This window comes from Erinaceus europaeus, unplaced genomic scaffold (assembly GCF_950295315.1).
Source record: "Erinaceus europaeus unplaced genomic scaffold, mEriEur2.1 scaffold_461, whole genome shotgun sequence".
NCBI lineage: Eukaryota > Metazoa > Chordata > Mammalia > Eulipotyphla > Erinaceidae > Erinaceus > Erinaceus europaeus.
This window is the reverse complement of record NW_026648061.1, coordinates 72,076-92,511: the sequence shown is the minus strand read 5'-3', so window position 1 is coordinate 92,511 and position 20,436 is coordinate 72,076. Positions and strand designations below refer to the sequence as shown.

General features: G+C 50.7%; 1 protein-coding gene across 1 annotated transcript; it reads left to right on the top strand.

The window, feature by feature from the left end:
• Positions 1–2,693: 2,693 nt before the first annotated feature.
• Positions 2,694–19,997, top strand: LOC103125287 (MBL associated serine protease 2; the record flags this gene model as incomplete). The annotated part of the gene is made up of 7 exons (XM_060184696.1): positions 2,694–2,894; positions 2,985–3,132; positions 6,800–6,918; positions 12,732–12,810; positions 17,307–17,438; positions 17,932–18,006; positions 19,164–19,997. Coding segments are annotated over 7 exons (1,518 nt in total), but the record flags the coding sequence as incomplete, so codon positions are not given.
• Between the last annotated feature and the right edge of the window lie 439 nt (positions 19,998–20,436).

Below are 20,436 nucleotides of genomic sequence, written 5' to 3'. Positions count from 1 at the left end.
TACCCCTCCCATCATTGACTGGACAGAGACGCCCAACAATCAAGAGGGAGGGAGAGATAGAGAGAGACACCTGCAGCCCTGCTTCACTACTCGCAAAGCTCTCCCCTGCAGGTGGGGGGACCCAGGGGCTTGAACCTGGGTCCTTGCGCACTGTAACCTGTGCACTCAACCAGGTGCGCCACCATCCAGTTCCCTCTTATTATTTTATTTGAACTTTTCCCCTTAAAATATTTTATTATTTTTAATAAATAAAATGGGAGTTGGGCAGTAGTGCAGCGGGTTAAGCTCACACGCAAAGCACAAGGACCAGCATTAAGGATCCCAGTTCAAGCCCCTGGCTCCCCACCTACAGGGGAGTCGCTTCACAGGCGGTGAGGCAGGTCTGCAGGTGTCTGTCTTTCTCTCCCCTCTCTCTGCCTTCCCTCCTCCCTCCATTTCTCTCTGTCCTATCTAACAAAGGGAACATAAATAATAACAATAATAACTAAAAACAAGAGCAACAAAAAAGAGAAAATAAATTTTAAAATATATATTATTATTATTATTTACCCAGAGCACTGCTCAGCTCTGACTCTTGGTGGTGCTGGGGATTGAACCTGGGTCTTTAGATTCGCAGGCACAAAAGGCTTTTTTAAAAAAAATTATTTATTCCCTTTTGTTTCCCTTGTTTTTATTGTTGTTGTTATTGATGTCATTGTTGTTGGATAGGACAGAGAGAAATGGAGAGAGGAGGGGAAGACAGAGAAGGGGAGAGAAAGACAGACACCCGCAGACCTGCTTCACCGCCTGTGAAGCGACTCCCCTGCAAGTGGGGGCCCGGGGGCTTGAACTGGGATCCTTACGCAGGTCCTTGCACTTTGCGCCACATGTGCTTAACCCACTGCGCTACAGCCCGACTCCCATGAAAGACTTTTTGTATGATGGTCTGTTCTCTCTCCCAGCACCTTTTTCTTCTTTGTTTAAATTCGATTTATTTACTTTAATGAGAAAAATACAGAAATATACAGGAGAGAGAAAGACACCAGAATATGGGAAACTGGGGAATGTTATGCATGTACAAACTATTGTATTTACTGTTGAATGTAAAACATTAATTCCCCAATAAATAAATAAATAAATAAATAAATAAATAAATACACCAGAGCCCTGCTCAGCTCTGGTTTATGGTGGTGCTGGGGATTGAACCCGGGACCTGGGAGCTGCAGGTCTTTTTGCAGAACCACTGTGCTGTTCCTAGCCAGGCCATCCTACCCTTCTTGAGGGGTCTGCGGCCAGCTCCAGGGCCGTGGGGGGGACTCAGTCTGGCTCCAGTGTCTCCCTCCCTCCACATGCGCAGCTCACACAGCCGATCATCCTGCAGCTCAACACAGCCCCCTGCCCCCACCAGCTGGGTGTCTCCCTTTCTCTGTTCTCTCTTTCAGAGAAGAGCCTCTAGCCTCCCCTTCCAGGCCGCCTGCCCAGCAGGTCGGAGCCAGAGAGAGAATCCGCTGAGAATTCTGCTACCTGTGGCCCCCACCTACCCCCAGGACCCGACAATAAACCTGGCTGCCCCCCCACCCCCCATGGCTCTGTCTCTCTGGGGAAGGGTGCTGGGTGGGTGGCGGTGCGTCCTAGTGGGGGTGGGGAGGACCTCGTCCACTCCCTGGGACAGCCGCTCCTTTTCCAGAAGGGCCTGCCCTGCACCCATCTCTCCTAAGGCGTGTGGTGTGTGAGGCCCAGCAAAGCGTGAAGTCTGTCGGCTCCGCGGGGGCCCAGGGTCTGAGCCGGGAGCATCCTTGGGCCCTGTTCCCAGAGCACCTTGGAGTCTGATCAGGCTACGCTGGAGCCCTGGAATTGGGGTCTTCCCGGGGACCTGGCAGCGGCTGAGTGCTCTCAGTCCAGTGCGTCAGGACCTGGGTTCGAGCCCCCGGCCCGCCCCCTGCCCCTGCAGTGGAGGAAGCTTCCCCAGTAGTGAAGCTGGGCTGCAGGCGTCCGTCTGCTCCTTCCTCTCCCCCTTGCCTCTCAACTTCTCTGTCTCTGTTGGGTGATGGTAGGAAAGAGGCTCTCAAGAGACATCTGCCCCTCTGCCCCACGGGGAGCAGCCACACAGCGAGAGCCCCTTTCTCGTTTCCTAGGCCACCAGCTCCCGTTGGCCAGAGCCGCAAGCCGGTGGGCACAAGGGGCCTAGACTCCAGAGTTCCCTCCCCCGCCCCTGCTAGGCCACCCCTGCAAGGGTGGGTGGGCAGAGCCCCCTCTGAGGCTGGGGTGGGGGCAGGGGAGGCTAGGCTGGCCCGAGAGGTGTGGACGGGGGTTCCCTAGACAATGAACTTGGGAGCTGGAGCTGGTGGGCAAGGGCCCTCAGCCGGATTCCTGGGCTAGTAAGGAGTGCCCCTCCTCTGGGCACTTCCTCCCTCCTGGCAGAGGCTGGACTCTGCCCTCACACCTAGGGCCGTCAGTCTGGCCTGTTGGAAGCCTCGAAGCCTTGACTGGACTCTGTGTCTCTGGAGGTGTGAGTGGGAGGGGGCCCAGAACTGAAACCCAAGCACTGCCTGTTACGGAGAAAACCCCTCCCTCGACTTCCTCCCAGCTCTGGGGTGAGGCCTGGCCTCTGAGCACAGAGCACCAAGCTGGCAGGAGACAGCCGTGGTCAGCTTAGACCTCGCCCACCCGCTGTCCCTCCCCTCTCACGCCCCCTCTCCCTCTCTCTCTCCCCCCCAGCCCTGTGTTCAGGCCAGGTCCTCACCCAGCGGTCTGGGGTGCTCAGCAGCCCTGAGTACCCCCAGCCGTACCCCAGACTCTCCAGCTGCAGCTACCGCATCCAGCTGGAGGAGGGCTTCAGCGTCACCCTGGACTTCGTGGAATCCTTTGACGTGGAGACACACCCCGAAGCCCGGTGTCCCTATGACTCGCTCCAGGTCTGCTTCCTCAGACCCACCCCCCCCTGCTCCCACGGCCTCTGGGTGGCCTGAGGCGCCAGCAGGGTGTGTGTCCACGTCTGTCCGCAGATTCAAGCAGGCGGGGAGGAGTACGGCCCGTTTTGCGGGCAGACGCTGCCCAGCAGAATTGACACCAAGAGCAACGCCGTGAACATCTCCTTTGTCACCGACCAGTCAGGGGACAACACCGGCTGGAAGATTCACTACAGCAGCACAGGTGCTCAGGCCTCGGCCTGCTTTTAAATATTTATATATTTATTGATTCTCTTTTGTTGCCCTGTTGTTTTATTGTTGTAGTTATTATTGATGTCGTTGTTGTTGGATAAGACAGAGAGAAACGGAGAGAGGAGGGGAAGACAGAGAGGGGGAGAGAAAGACAGACACCTGCAGACCTGCTTCACCGCCTGTGAAGCGACTCCCCTGTAGGTGGGGAGCCGGGGGCTCGAACCGGGATCCTTACGCCGGTCCTTGCGCTTTGCGCCACGTGTGCTTAACCCACTGTGCTACCACCTGACTCCCTCTGGCTGCCTTTTAAAGATGTACTCATTTTATTTTAAAGTAGCAAATTATTTTCATTTTTTTCATTATCTTTATTTATTTATTGGATGGAGGCAGCTGAGAGGGAAGGGAGAGAGGGAGAGAGAGAGAGAGAGAGAGAGATAGGAGATACCTGCAGCCCTGCATCACCAATTGCAAAGCTTTCCTGCAACAGGTGGGGGCCGGGGGCTTGAATCTGGGTCCTTGTGCCCTGTAACCTGTGCTCAGCCAGGTGCGCCACCACCCAGCCCCTTGTTATTTTAATGAGAGAATCAGAAGAGCCCTGCTCAGCTCTGACTGATGGTGGTGCTGGGGATTGAAGGTGGACTTCAGAGCCTCAGGAAGGAAAGTCTTTATTTTATTTTACCTTATTTATTACTGGGTAGAGACAGAGAGAAATTGAGAGGGGAGGGAGAGATAGAGAAGGAGAGAGACAGAGAGACACCTGCAGCCCTGCTCCACCACTCGTGAAGCTTTCCTCCCTGCAGGTGGGGACCGGGGGCTTGAACCTGGGTCCTTGTGCACTATAACATGTGTGCTCAACCAGGTGTGCCACCACCTCCCCATCCGTGTGTGTGTGTGTGTGTGTGTGTGTGTGTGTGTGTGTGTACCTTTACACCAGAGTTATTGCTGGGCTTCAGTGCCTGTGTGATGAATCCACCGTTCCTGGTGGCTTTTTTTCTTTCTTTTATTTTGATAAGATGGAGGGAAATTGAGAGCGGGTGGGGAGATAAAGAGAGACACCTTGGGCGGGGGTAGATAGCACAATGGTTATACAAAGAGACTCTCATGGCTGAGCCTCCAAAGTCTCAGGTTCAGTCCCCTACACCACCCTAAGCCAGAGCTGAGCAGTGCTCTGGTAAATAATAATAATGATAATGATAATAATAGTAAAGAGAGACACCTGCAGCCCTGCTTCACCACTTGTGAAGCTTCATCCCTGCAGGTGGGGCCGGGGATTTGAACCCGGGGCTTTGAGCGCTCATGTGGGTGTCCCACCTCCCGGCCCGTACCCAGAACTCAGAACCTCGTGCTTGAGAGCCCAGTGCTCCTGCTCCACTGCCCAGACACCCAAAATGCTGTTTCTTTACATTTAAGTTTTATTGATTCATATGAGACAGTTGCACATGAGACAGAACTCAGGGGCTGGGTGGAGGTGGCACACCTGGTGGAGCGCACATGTCACAGGGCACAAAGACTCGGGTTCGAGCCCCCGGTCCCCACCTGCAGGGGGAGAGCTTTGTGAGTGGTGGAGCAGGGCTGCAGCTGTCTCTGTTTCTCTCCTCCCTCTACTCCCTTTCCTCTCAATTTATGGCTGTCTATCCAATAAATAAAAAGAGATAATAATAAAAAAAAATTTAGAGAGAGAACTCAGTGACACTCTGGGAGAGGTGGTGTTCGGGTTCGAACTGGGAGCGTCTGACATGTGGATCCTGCTCTGCCGACTTGAGCCACTGTCCACACTGTGGCTGAGCTTCTGTCTCTCTGGGGTGTCCAGGGGGCTCTGTGCAGCTGCAACGCCTGCTGGAAGGGGCAGGGAGGGGCAGGGAGGACAGGTCCCTGCTGCCCCCTCAGGCTTTTGGCTGGGCCTGAAGAGGGGACCAGTGAAGACAGATGAAGATTTTAAAAAATATTTATTTCCTTTTGTTGCCCTTGTTTTTCATTGTTGCTGTAGTTATTATTGTTTTTGTTAGTGATGTCATCGTTGTTGTACAGAACAGAGAGAAATGGAGAGAGGAGGGGAAGACAGAGAGGGGGAGAGAAAGACAGACACCTGCAGACCTGCTTCACCTCCTGTGAAGTGACTCCCCTGAAGGTGGGGGGCTGGGGGCTCGAACCGAGGTCCTTATGCCACTCCTTGCGCTTTGCACCACGTGCGCTTAACCTGCGGCGCTACCGCCTGACTCCCTAGATGAAGACTTTTTATTAAGTGAGTCAAAAGGCTTAATTAAAGCCCACAGACCTGGGGCCAGGTGGCGCACCTGGTTAAGCGCTCACACTACAGGGCACAAAGATCCAGGTTCAAGTCCCTGGTCCCCACCTGCAGAGGGAAAGCTTCACAAGTGGTGAAGCAGGGCTGCAGGTGTCTCTCTGCCTATCTCCCTTCCTCTCTCAATTTCTCTGTCTCTATCCAATAATAATTTTTTAAAAAAAGTCCTTGGACCCCATGTGAGCTTTGGGAGGCAGGGAGGACCTGGGACACGGGGCTGGAGCTTTGTGCCAGCCCGGCAGCTCCAGGAGCAGTGAACTAGACGGCCAGGCCGGGCCTGCAGGCTCCGATTGTGATCGTCTCTGGAGCTGAGGGTGTTCTTTTTTTTTTTTTAAGATTTTATTTATTTATGAGAAAGACAGGAGGAGAGAGAAAGAACAGACATCACTGGCGCACGTGCGCTGGGGATTGAACTCGGCACCTCATGCTTGAGAGTCCAAAGCTTTACCACTGCACCACCTCCCGGACCACAGAGCTGAGGGTGTTCTTGTGCCTCTCCAGAGAGGAAGGGCACCTCTCACATGAAGAAAAGATGGGAGGGAGGAGGGAGGGAGGCAGAGAAAGGGAAGGAGAGGGAGAGCGAGAGCGAGAGAAAGAGAGAGAGAGAGAGAAGCACGTCACCACTCTGACACCTGTGATGCTGGGCATTAGACTTGGAAGCTCACACTTGAGTCCAGTACGTTGCCCACTGTGCCAGCACCCGGCCCTGGTTTTCTTTCTTTCAAAAAATTTTAATTAGGGAATTGGGCGGTGGCACAGCGGGTTAAATACAGGTGGCACAAAGCACAAGGACCGGCATCAGGATCCCGGTTCGAGCCCCCGGCTCCCCACCTGCAGGGGAGTCGCTTCACAGGCGGTGAAGCAGGTCTGCAGGTGTCTGTCTTTCTCTCCACCCTCTCTGTCTTCCCCTCCTCTCTCCATTTCTCTCTGTCCTATCCAACAACGACGACAGCAATAACCACAACAATGTTAAACAAGGGCAACAAAAGGGAAAATAAATAAATATAAAACGGTAATTATCTTTATTTATTGGAGAGAGATAGCCAGAAATTAAGAGGGAGGGAGGTGATAGAGAGGGGGAGAGACAGAGAGACACCTGCAGCCCTGCTTCAACTCCTGAAGCTTCCCCCTGCAGGTGGGGTGGTGAAGCAGGTCTGCAGGTGTCTGTCTTTCTCCCCCCCTCTCTGTCTTCCTCCCTCCTCTCTCCATTTCTCTCTGTCCTGTCCAACAACGATGACATCAGTAACAACAACAATAATAACTACAGCAACAATAAAAACAACAAGGGCAACAAAAGGGTAAATAAAAAAAGGTTAAAAAAAAACAAAAAGAACCAATAGGCTTGGTTCCCCTGCAGCCCAGCCTTGTCCTGACCCTGTGGCGCCTCCTCATGGCCACATCTCGCCCATGCAAGACAGATACGTCCTGAGGGACAGCTTCTCCGTCTCCTGTGACCCTGGGTACGAGCTGCTGCGGGTGAGTTGGTGCCAAGTCAGTGGCACAGAGCAGGCAGGACGCCTCAGAATGTGTGCACTCAGCATGTTTAAAATCACTTTTCAAGGCTAGTTTGTTTGTTAGCGAGAGAAATGCAGAGCAAACCAGAGCAGTGTGTGTGTGTGTGCGCGTGTTTGTGTATATATGTGTATGTGTGCGTGTGTGTATGTGTGTGTATATGTGTATGAGTGTGTGTATATATGTGCATGTGTGCGTGTGTATGTGTGTATATGTGTATGTGTATGTGTGTATGTGTGCATGTGTATATACGTGTATGTGTGTATGTCTATGTGTGTGTATGTGTGTATAAATGTGTATGTGTGTATATGTATATATATATGTGTATGTGTATGTATGTATATATGTGTATATGTGTATGTTTATGTGTGTATGTGTGCATGTGTATATACGTGTATGTGTGTGTATGTTTATGTGTGTGTATGTGTGTATAAATGTGTATGTGTGAGTGTATGTGTGTATATGTGTGTATATGTGTGTATATATGTGTATGTGTGTATATGTGTATGTGTGTATATATGTGTATGTGTGTATATGTGTATGTGTGCATGTGTATATACGTGTATGTGTGTGTATATTTATATGTGTATGTCTATGTGTGTGTATGTGTGTATAAATGTGTGTGTGAGTGTATGTGTGTATATGTGTATGTGTGTGTATATATGTGTATGTGTGTATATATGTGTATGTGTGTGCGTGTGTGTATATGCGTGTGTGTGTGTTCGACTAGAAGCTGGCACAGTGGGCAGAGTGTCGGACTCGCAAGTATGATGTCCCAAGTTTGATCCCTGGCATCACATGTAGCCCTGAGTTCACTCCAATGTTGGTTATTACTCCAGGTCCCCTGCATTGCTTAACGCTGTGGTCTATTTACGTAATCACTGTTGTGTCTGAGACCCGCCCTGCCTGCAGGGCATTGGTTTAATCCTCACTGTTAGATGGAAGCCTGCTACCTTTGTGCCCCCTCTCCTAGTCGTTATCCCCCCCCCCACCTGCCACTTCTGCCTCGGAAGATATAAAGGCAGATTCTTTTCTGATTAATAAACACATTGCATTGCGTTCCGCTCAGCCATGAGAGTTCCTGGTTCCTCTCCCGCGTTGCTGAGTAGGCAGCAGCCTAGGCTGGCTCCGGCAGAGTTCTCTCCAAACCAGAGAGCACGTGCCCGGGAAGAAATACCCTCAGGCTAGCCCGGCAGTCCCCCCAAGATGACACACACACACACACACACACACACACACACACACACACACACACACACACATATATATATATATGTTCTCTGGGTCGAGGGTGAGAGGCAGAGATAGGCAGGGAGAGACAGAGAGAAGAGAGACACCGTAGCGCTGGTCCATCCGTGAGTTTCTCCCCTGCAGGGACTCCCACATACTGAGCTGGGGCTTGAACCTGGGTCCCTGCTCCTGTCCCAAAGATGCATATGTCTGGTGAGATGAAACAGGGAAATAGCCCGTCAGCTCAGTGACTTCCTTATCACCGAAGAGCAAGCTCAAGTGGTCCGGGAGGTGGCGCAGTAGGTGAGCATGGGGCCCTCAGGCAGGAGGTCGTGAGTTCAGTCCCCAGCAGCACTGTCCCATCAGCCTAGTGTGCCTGATCTCCCTCTCTCTCTTTGCACCTATCTTCCTCATGAATAAATAACACAGCTTAAAAAGTAAAAATAGGGAGTCGGGCGGATAAGCACACATGGCGCTAAGCACAAGGACAGACCTAAGGATCCCGGTTCGAGCCCCTGGCTCCCCACCTGCAGGGAGTTGCTTCACAGGTAGTGAAGCAGGTCTGCAGGTGTCTGTCTTTCTCTCCCCCTCTCTGTCTTCCCCTCCTCTCTCCATTTCTCTCTGTCCTATCCAACAACGAACGACATCAACAATAACGATAATAACCACAACAAGGCTACAACAAAAAGGGCAACAAAAGGGGAAAAAAATGGCCTCCAGGAGCAGTGGATTCATGGTGCAGGCACCGAGCCCAGCAATAACCCTGGAGGCAATAAATAAATAAATAATAAAAATAAAGAATAGGGTTTGAGCCCCCGGTTCCCCACCTGCAGGGGAGCCGCTTCACAGGCGGTGAAGCAGGTCTGCAGGTGCCTGTCTTTCTCTCCCCCTCTTTGTCTTCCTCTCCTCTCTCCATTTCTCTCTGTCCTAGCCAACAACAACAACAATAAAACAAGGGCAACAAAAGGAAATGAATAAATATTTTTTAAAAAAAGGTAAAAAAAAAAGAATAGAACTCAATGACAGAGGACCTAGTGGGGGTCCTATTGTTATGTGGAAAACTGAGGAATGTTATACACATACAAACTATTGTGTTTACTGTCAAATGTAAAGCATTAATCCAATAAAGGAAAAAAAGAAAGAAAAAAAAAGAAAAAGAAGAAACAGTATGGCTAATCCAGCTTTCAGAGTGAATGTCTCCACTCCATCATTTGGAAAAAGTTTTTTTTTTTAATTTATTTAATTTTTTTGAGAGAGATGCAGAGAGAGACACACACAGAGAGAGAAACACAAGAACACTGCTCAGCTCTGGCTTATGGTGCTGCAGGGGATTGAACCTGGGACTTAGGAGCCTCAGGCATGAGAGTCTGTTTGCATAACCATTATGCTGTTTCCCCCCACACCCTTAAAAAATTTTTTTTGAATATTTATTTTCCCTTTTGTTGCCCTTGTTTTTTATTGTTGCTGTAGTTATTATTGTTGTTGGATAGGACAGAGAGAAATGGAGAGAAGAGGGGAAGACAGAGAGGGGGAGAGAAAGACAGACACCTGCAGACCTGCTTCACCGCCTGTGAAGCGACTCCCCTGCAGGTGGGGAGCCGGGGGCTCGAACCGGGATCCTTATGCCGGTCCTTGTGCTTTGCGCCACGTGTGTGCTTAACCCACTGCGCTACAGCCCGACCCCCAACCCCTCATCTTTTTCCCTTCCTCCCTTCCTTCCTTCCTTCCTTCCTTCCTTCCTTCCTTCCTTCCTTCCTTCCTTCCTCTCTCTCTCTCTCTCTTTCTTCCTCTCTCTCTTTCACCAGAGCCCTGCTTAGCTCTGGTTGACGTTGGTGTGGGGAATTGCATAACCATTATGCTACTCTTCCTGCACCCCCCACACACACCTTAAAAGCTTTTTTTTTTTTTTTTTTGTATTTTTTTGTTTACTTTCGTATTGGATAGAGACAGAAATTGAGAGAGAAGGGGTATAGAGAGAGACACCTGCATCAGCACTCGTGACACTGTCTCCCTGCAGGTGGGGACCAGGATCTTGAGCTCAGGTCCTAGCACAGTGTAACGTGTGTGCCCTACCAGGTGCACCACCACCCAGCACCTAGTCTTTAAAATTTTTATAGAGAGAGAAAGAGGAAGAGAGGGAAGGATCAAAGGTCTTTCAAGTGTGGTGGAGGCTGGGTTTGAACCTGGGTTGACCAGGAAACCAGTACACTGTTCATACTATTTTGTCAGCCCATAAATAGTTTTATTTTATTTATTTTCTTTTAAATATTTATTTGCTTTTGCTGCCCTTGTTTTATTGTTGTAGTTTTTATTGTTATTGTTGTCATAGTCATCATTGTTGGATAGGATGGAGAGAAATGGAGAGAGGAGGGGAAGACAGAGAGGGGGAGAGAAAGACAGACACCTGCAGACCTGCTTCACTGCCTGTGAAGTGACTCCCCTGCAGGTGGGGAGCTGGGGGCTCGAACCGGGATCCTTACGCCGGTCCCTGCGCTTTGTGCCACGTGCGCTTAACCCACTTCGCTACCGCCTGACTCCCTCATTTTATTTATTTATTTATTTATTTATTTATTTATTTATTTATTTCCAGAGCACTGCTCAGCTCTGATTTGTGGTGGTGCAGGGAATTGAACCTGGGACTGTGGAGCCTCAGGCATGGGAGTCTGTTTGCATAGCCATTATGCTGTCTACCTGCCCCCTCATTTTACTTTTTTGAACCTGAAAACTCTGTCTGTCTGTCTCCTAGTCTCATTTTACTTTTTAACCCTTTTTGGAAAGCTGGCTCTGGAACAGCTTTGGTCTGTTCACCACCACACGGCACTGAAGCAACGCAGACTGAGCTCCCCTGTGCCCTGTGCTGCCACTCAGCCTTCGCTAAATTCTTCTGGTCACCCGAGGACTTTCCGGGCTGCGCCCCGGGGCCCGCAGAAAATTAAGTGGCCCTAGGAAGCAGCACATTCTGCAAAGTTATAAATAGTGCAGTTAAGGGAGGGGAGGCAGTTTTTAAACATGCTTAGTGCGTTACTTTAGGGGCACAGGTGAGAGATTACTGTGACCTCTTTATGGCCTTCAAAATCATCACCAAATCCCAGTGGCCAAAAGTAATAACCTCAGAATGCCAGCTAACCATGTGAGCTGGTCGGTCCTTGGAGGGGTGACACCAGACATACAGACAAAAGGGAGACACTTTTCCCGCTTTGCAAACTTTCCCACAACTCTTAGACCGCCAAGCAGGTCCATTTCTGGACTGGAAGGTGGCACCGTGGGTCTAGTGCTGGACTCTCAAGCCTGTGGCCCTGAGTTTGATCCCCGGCACTGCGTGTACCAGAGTGAATCTCTCTCTCTCTCTCTCTCTCTCTCTCTCTCTCTTCCTCTCTCATTAATAAACAAACAGACCTTTATCAAATAATAAAAAAGAAGTTAGTCTATGGACATAGCATAATGGTTATGTAAAAAGACTGGGGGAGGGGGGGCAGGCTGTAGTGCAAAGTGCAAGGACCGGCGGCGTAAGGATCCTGGTTTGATCCCCAGCTCCCCACCTGCAGGGGGTCACTTTCCTTAAAGTTGTATTTATTTATCTGATGGGACAGAAAGGAATTGAAAAGGGAGAGGGAGGTTGGGAAGGAGGGAGTCACCTGCAGCTTCAGTGCTAGCAAAGCTTCCTTTTGCAGGTGGGGCTGGGGCTTGAATCCGGGTCCTTGTGTTTTAAAAAATTATATTTATTTATTTTAATGAAAGGGGGTGGACAGTAGCACAGCAGGTTAAGCGCACGTGGTGCAAAGTACAAGGACCGTTGGAAGGATCCTGGTTCGAGCCCCCAGCTCCCCACCTGCAGGGGAGTTGCTTCACAGGTGGTGAAGCAGGTCTGCAGGTGTCTGTCTGTCTCTCCTGCCAGTCCCTGTTCAGGGCGCCATTTGCCGGGCTGGGCTAGCTTCATGGGCGGTAGAGAGACGACCAGGGACTCCTGGCCGAGCTGGGAATGCAGTTCAATCTTTATTGATGAGCGGGGATGCAGTTCAACAATCTAATCTCTAATCACAATTCTGTCCTATATATCTCTTGAGGCGGAAGTGTCAGGAAGAGGAAGTAAGTAGGATAGGAGGTGGGGAGAACCAGTGAACCAGTGGGGATTAAACCAATGATTATGTAAATAGACAACAGCCTCAAGCAATGCAACAGAAGGGGTCTTAGAAGCAGGATTTAGAAGCAGACCAACACTCTCCCCCTCTCTGTCTTCCCTTCCTTGCTCCATTTCTCTCTGTCCTATCCCACAACGACAGCAATAACAACAATAACAACGATAAACAACAAGGGCAACAAACGGGAAAAAATAGCCTCCAGGAGCCTCCAGGAGTGGTGGATTTGTAGTCTCTGGAGCTGTTCTTTCATTCTGTCTTCCTCTCACCAGAGCGCGGCTGTGCTGGGCTGTGTGTCCCGGCCTCTTGGGGCATCTCCTGAGGTGCAGAAGGGGAGCCCCCGAGGCAGCTCAGCTGTGGCCGGTGACCGGCTGCCCAGAAGGACACTGACATTGCCCGTCTCCTCTCCAGGGCCCTTTGGCGCTGAGGTCATTCACGGCAGTGTGTCAGAAAGATGGCTCCTGGGACCAGCGGATGCCAGAGTGCAGCGGTATGGTATGGTCACGGCTGCCCCGGCACTGCTTCCGGCTGGCCCGGCCCTTGCCTTCTCTTCCTCCCTCTTCTCTTCCCTTCCTCGTCCCTCTTTGTCATAACTGCGTATCTTATTTATTAGAGACGGAAGCTGGGAGGGAAGGTGGGGGAGACAGCATAATGGTTCTGCAAAAAAGACTTTCATGGCAGAGGCACCCAAGGTCCCAGGTTCAATCCACAGCACCGCCACAAGCTAGAGCTGAGTAGTGCTCTGGTTTAAAAAAAAAAAAACAAATAAATAAAAAAAAGTTGGGGGGGAGGGGGAGGCGGAGATCATGATGGAGAGAGAGAGAGACACTTGCAGCCCTGGGGAGTTCCCCACAGGGGAGCTGGTGACTGGAGGCTGGCACTTGGGACGTGCGCTACCCTTCTTCCCTGCCTCCCTTTCTCCATTCCTTTTTATCTCCTTGTTTTTTTGTTTTTTTTTAATTTATTATCTTTATTTATTGGAGACAGCCAGAAATCAAGAGGGTGGTAGAGAGGGAGAGAGAGAGAGAGAGAGAGACGCCCGCAGCCCTCCTTCACCACTTGCAAAGCTTTCCCCCTGCAGGTAGGGACCAGGGGCTCGAACCCAGGTCCTTGCACATTGTAATATGAACGCTCAACCAGGTGCGCCACCACCCAGCCCCTCATCTCCCCCCCCTCTCTCTATATATATATAATTTTTATTATTTTTATTTTTTTAACCAGAGCACTGTTCAGCTCTGGCTTATGGTGGTGCGGGGGATTGAACCTGGGACTTTGGAGCCTCAGGCGTGAGAGTCTGTTTGCATAGCCATTATGCTGTCTACCCTCCACCCATCATTTCCCTTTCTTTTTAAAGATTTTATTTATTTATAAATGAGAGAGATAGGAGAGAGAGAGAAAGAGCTGGCCATCACTCTGGTCGGTACATGGGCTGCCAGTGATTGAACTTAGGACCTCATGCTTGAGTGTCCAATGCTTTAACCACTGCGCCACCTCCCAGACCACTCCTTTCTTTCTTTCTTTCTTTCTTTCTTTCTTTCTTTCTTTCTTTCTTTCTTTCTTTTTAAACCAGAGCACTGTTCAGCTCTGATTTATGGTGGTGCCGGGGATTGACTTTGGAGCCTCAGACATGAGAGTCTGTTTGCATAACCATTATGCTATCTACCCTCCGCCCCTTTTTTTAAAAAAAAAAAAAAATCTTTTTTTAATCTTTATTTATTGGGTAGAGACAGCCAGATATGGAGAGGGAAGGGGGTGATAGGGAGAGAGAGACAGAGATAACCTGCAGCCCTGCTTTACCACTTGCAAAGCTTTCCCCATTTGTAAGTGGGGACTGGGTGCTCGAACCTGGGTCCTTGCGCACTGTAATATGTGCACTCAACCAGGTGCGCCACCACCCAGCCCCTCACTCCTTTTTTTTTTTTTTTAATTATAGTTATTTTCCCTTTTGTTGCCTTTGTTTTTTATTGTTGTAGTTATTATTACTGTTGTTGATGTTGTCCTTGTTGGCTAGGACAGAGAGAAATGGAGAGAGGAGGGGAAGACAGAGAGGGGGAGAGAAAGACAGCCACCTGCAGACCTGCTTCACCGCCTGTGAAGCGACTCCCCTGCAGGTGGGGAGCCAGGGGCTCGAACCGGGATCCTTATGCAGGTCCTTGTGCTTTGTGCCACCTGTGCTTAACCCGCTGCGCTACCGCCCGACTCTCCTTCACTCTTTTTTAAGATATATTTGGGTTCGCAAAACAGCTCACTTGGGTAGTGTACTGAGTGCGCATTGAAGGAAGCCTCAGTGCTGTGGTGTCTGTTTCTCTTTGGCCCTCTGTCTCTGCAAAGAAAAGACTTGTGTATTTGGAGAGAGAGACAGAGAGAGACTGAGCGTCCCTCAGGCAACATGCAGTGTTGGGAAATGAACCCAGGATCTCTTGCTGGAGGGTCCAACACTTTATCCACTGCTCCACCTTCCAGGCTGTTTATTTATAGAGACAGTGGGGGGGGGGGAGAGAGATAGAGACACCACAGCACCAAAGCTTTCTTTCCTTTTTTTGCCTCCAGGGTTGTCACTGGGGCTCGGTGCCTGCACTATGAATCCACTGCTCCTGGAGGCCACTTTTTCCTTTTGTTGCTCTTGTTGTTTATCATTGTTATTGTTGTTGGATAGGACAGAGAGAAATGGAGAAAGGAGGGGAAGACAGAGAGGGGGAGAGAAAGACAGACACCTGCAGACCTGCTTCACCGCCTGTGAAGAAACCCCCCGAGCCAGGGGCTCGGACAGGGATCCTTGTGCTTTGCGCCATGTGTGCTTAACCTGCTGTGCCACCGCCCAGCAACACTCCCACCCTTTTTTTAACCAGAGCACTGCTCAGCTCAGGCTTACGGTGTTGTGTGTGATAGAACCTGGGACCCTGGAGCCTCAGACATGAAAGTCTTTTTTGCATAATAAGATGTTTTCCCCACACCCCTGTGGTCTCTTAAAAAATTATTTTTTAATTTGATAGGACAGAGATAAATTGGGATGGAGAGCTAGGGAGAGAGACACTTGCAGCCCTGCTTCACCACTCATGAAGCTTTCCCCCTGCAGGTGGGGACTGGGGTCTTGAACCTGGGTCCTTACACACTGTAACGTGAGCTCAACTGGGTGCACCACCGACCGACCAGCACCCCCCCCCCCATTTGCTTTAGTCAAGCTTGGCCTTTTAAAATACTTATATCCAAAGTTGGGAGGTAGGGAACTACAAGTATTTAAAAAAATATTTATTTATTTATTCCCTTTTGTTGCCCTTGTTTTATTGTTGTAGTTTTTAAAATATTTATTTCCTTTTGTTGCCCTTGTTTTATTGTTGTAGTTATTATTGTTAGTGATGTTGTCATTGTTGGATAGGACAGAGAGAAATGGAGAGAGGAGGGGAAGACAGAGAGGGGGAGAGAAAGATAGACACACCTGCAGACCTGCTTCACCGCCTGTGAAGCGACCCCCCTGCAGGTGGGGAGCCAGGGGCTCGAACCGGGATCCTTAGCTGGTCCTTGTGCTTTGCGCCATGGGCGCTTAGCCTGTTGTGCTAGCGCCCGACTCCCCACGTCAACTATTTTAATATACACAACCCTACTCTATAAAAGTAAATTGGTGGGAGTCGGGCGGTAGCGCAGTGGGTTAAGTGCACGTGGTGCGAAGCGCAGGGACCGGCATAAGGATCCCGGTTCGAGCCCCCGGCTCCCCACCTGCAGGGGGGTCACTTCACAGGTGGTGAAGCAAGTCTGCAGGTGTCTGTCTTTCTCTCCCCCTCTGTCTTCCCCTCCTCTTTCCATTTCTGTCCTATCTAACAACAACAATATCAATAACAACAACAATAACTACAACAATAAAAACAAGGGCTACAAAAGGGAAAATAAATAAAAATTAAAAAAAATTAAAAAAATTAAAAAAAAAGTAAATTGGTGTGTAATCCTTCAAGCAACGGGACTCACAGGGGTGGGAGAAAGCATATGGTTATGCAGACTTGCAGGGTGAGGTGGTGAGGCCCTGCACCACCACAAACCAGAGCAGAGCTGCTCTCGTTAAAAAGAAAAGTCAAGGGAGTCGGGCGGTAGCGCAGCAGGTTAAGCGCAGGTGGCGCAAAGCTCAAGGACCAGTCTAAGGATCCCGGTTCGAGCCCCCGGCTCCCCACCTGCAGGGGAGTCGCTTCACAGGCGGTGAAGCAGGTCTGCAGGTGTCTGTCTTTCTCTCCCCCTCTCTGTCTTCCCCTCCTCTCTGCATTTCTCTCTGTCCTATCCAGCAATGATGACATCAATAACTACAACAATGAAAAACAACAAGGGCAACAAAAGGGAAAATAAATAATAAATATAATTAAAAAAAAAAAAAAGAAAATCATTTCTTAAAAAAAAAAAAAAAAAGGTCAAGGGGCCGGGCGGCGGTGGCACCGCAGCTTCAGTGCACGCGGGTCCGGTCCCTCCTTTGATCCTGGTCTCTGCCCGAGCGGCGCCTGGCAGTGCAGGCGCCATGTGCTCCGTCTGGAGGCGGCTGGGCGGTACCGTGCCCGTGAGCCCCTCGGAGCCGGCCCGCCAGCGGGGGCGACTGTGCGTGCGCGTGTGCGGCCGGCACCAGCGGGCCTTGGGGTCTCCACCTGCAACCGGGTGCCCGCCTGGCCCCCTCCGTGGAGAGCGCAGAAAAGCTTCAGCGCTGTCTCCCACTGAAGGGAGTCACAAGTCCCCCTCCTTCAGAGAGGCTCTGAAGTCCCAGGTTCAAACCCACCCCCCGCCACACCAGAGCTAAGCAGTTCTGTGGTAAGAGGCGGCTTCTTACTCCTCCTCCCCGGGTACCCCCCCCCAGGCCTGCTCACTGGGTGGGAACGGGGTGCGAGGGTGCTCTGAAGCCCCACCGTCGTAGATGGCAGCACCTCCGGGGTGAAATCGAGTGTCCACCGGAGAGGGAGACACACCGTCCGTCCGTCCGTCCGTCAGTCTCCACGTCCTCTCCTGTGTCTCTCTCAGTGGTCGACTGCGGCCCTCCTGATGGTCTGCCTAACGGCGAGGCCGCGTACCTGTCAGGCCCAGAAGCCACCACGTACAAAGCCGCGATTCAGTACCGCTGCAAGGACTTGTACTCGATGAGAGCTGGTGACGGTGAGTAGGATCCATGCTGAGGAGAGGAGGGGCGACACTCAGGACTCAAGTTGGCACCACCTCAGAATTAAGGGGAGCCATTCTTTTTGGCTGAGGCGAGAGAGGATTCAGAGGCACTTCTCCACCTACTGAGTGAGTGATTGCAGTGGGAGGCGAGAATCTGAAGAGATCTCACCTAGTAAGTGACGCCCACACACAAGGCGAGGCACATGTCCCCGATGGTTTACTCTAACAAGGCAGACCTCATCACCAAGCATGCTGAGGCCTTGGTACATATTCAAGTCGCACGTCTAAAAGGTTTCCACTTTTTACCGCAGGCAAGAGCGGTAATGTGGAGACCGTCTTATTTATTTATGAGATCATGGAACATGGTGATGCAGACACCTCAGTGTCCCAGACATTCAAAACCAACATTTTTCAAGGGGGTATTCGGGCAAGTAACAAGCACTGCAGACATGCAGTTAGACATTTCTGCTTTCCCAATGATTTGCAGGGAAGTATCTGTGTGAGGCTGATGGATTCTGGACCAACTCCCAAGGAGAAAAATCACTCCCAGTCTGTGAGCCTGGTAATGGAGACATTTATCCAAGAAATTGGTGATTGATGGGAGTGGAAGCGGGGAGGAGACAGTCAGCAGCTGTGGTGAGCAGACACGTGACTTCTGCACCGGGCCCCTGCGCCAAGTGTGTCCTCATCAGCCCCTGCCAGGCGAGAGGCTGTAGGTGTCGATTCTCCCAGGAATGTGATCACTTTTGATCTTTCAAGACAAAGATTTTTTTTTCTTTAAATTTTTAAAAAAATATTTATCTATCCCCTTTTGTTGCCTGTTTTATTGTTGTAATTGTTGTTGTTGATGTCATTGTTGTTGGATAGGACAGAGAGAAATGGAGAGAGGAGGGGAAGACAGAGAGGGGGAGAGAAAGACAGACACCTGCAGACCTGCTTCACCGCCTGTGAAGTGACTCCCCTGCAGGTGGGGAGCCGGGGCTCGAACCGGGATCCTTACGCCGGTCCTCGCGTTTTGCGCCACCTGCGCTCAACCTGCTGTGCTATTGCCCGACTCCTGACAAAGATTTTTAAGTATCTAGACCCATTTATAAATGATTTCCTGTGAGTTGTGTTTCTTCTCTGTGAAAATGCTCTTCAAACCCAAAAGCTTTTAATATTTCCCTAGGTAACTGTTTTCTAGGCTATCTAGTTTTTAAACATTAATGCAATCTGCCTTTTAAATAGTACTTATTTTCTTTTCAAACCAAACTTGGCTCTGAAGTTACAGTTGAGTAATTAAAAAATCAGAAGGTTGTAATAAATGATGTTATTTAGCTTAGTCAAAAACACCGTTTTAGTCGACACAATATTGGTACATCTTAATACAAGTACTGTGCCAAAAACAACAAGACCTGTTCGATTCATGAATGTTTCCTTAGCAATCTACAATCTACTACCTGGAAAAACCCACCAGACCCAAAACACTGAGCTTGAAGGTTCCTGGCTGTACCTGTGACATCCCGCCTTTTAAAGCAATCACATTTTCCAGGCCGGGTGGTGGTGGCGCACCTGGTTGGGTGCATGTGTTACAATGCACAGGGACCAAGGTTCGAGACCCCAGTCCCCACCTGCAGGGGGAATGCTTTGCGAGTGGTGAAGCAGGGCCGCAGCTGTCTCTCTCCCTGTCACCCCCTTCCCTCTCAATTTCTGGCTGTGTCTATTCAATTCTCTCCTCAGTCTGTGGGCTGTCCACCCGCACCACGGAGGGCCGCATCTTCGGAGGGCAAGCCGCAAAGCCGGGCCACTTCCCTTGGCAGGTGCTGCTGGCGGGGGAGACGCAGGCGGCGGGCGCGCTCCTGGGCGACAGCTGGGTGCTCACGGCGGCTCACGCCGTGTATGAGCAGAGAGGGGCGGCCGGTGCCTTGGACATCAGGATGGGCGTCCTCAGGAGGCTGTCGCCCCAGCACGTGCGAGCCCGGGCCCAGGCCGTCTTCATACACGATCGCTACACCCATGGCGCCGGGTTCGACAACGACATCGCGTTGATCAAACTGCAGGACGCCGTGGCCATCAGTGAAGACGTCCTGCCGGTCTGTCTGCCGAAGGAAGCGGCAGAGTCCTTTGCGGGGACGGGCGACATCGGCACCGTCTCTGGGTGGGGACTGACTCAGAGGGGCTTTCCGGCCAGGAACCTGATGTTTGTGGACGTGCCCGTCGTCGACCACGGGCAATGTGCTGCCGCTTACGAGAAGGCGGCCTACCCCGGCGTCCGGGTGACGGAGAACATGCTCTGCGCGGGCGTCGAGGGCGGGGGCAAGGACAGCTGCCGGGGGGACAGCGGCGGGGCGCTCGTGTTTCTCGACGACGAGACCGAGAGGTGGTGTGTAGGGGGCATAGTGTCCTGGGGCTCCATGCGCTGTGGGGAGGCAGACCAGTATGGGGTCTACACAAAAGTGGCCAACTATCTTCCCTGGATCAGGAACATCACTAGTAGTTTCTAATTTGTCTTTCATCAGAAACGGCTGCTTGAAACTATTAACTATTGAACTATTAAAACAGTTTTGGCATTTATGTGACTCGAGAAGCATCACTAAGGCCTCGTGGTCCGGGGACGGTCGTAGTGACTGGAGCTCACCTCAGCAAGCCTGGGCTTAATACCTCACGTATTGGCCGTTGGCATTTCTGTAAAACTGTCTTGTTCTTGAATCTCTCCTACTCTTTTCTTTGTACTTGTTTTTACTAGTCCCCTAAGTGAGCTTCAAATAGGTTAGAGCTGTTGGCTCAGGAATTACCTTGCATTCTAGTTTTGCTAGTGACTCATTTCCACACTAAAACCCAACACCATAAAATAGTGATACATACTTTTCCTAAAATATTTATTTACTAATGACAAACATAGGAGGAGAGAACCATTCTGGTCCATGTGCTTGCTGCTTGAGTCCAGTGCTTTATCCACTGCACTGCGCCACCTCCTGGACTGCACGATACACACTTTTCCACTCAACAAACG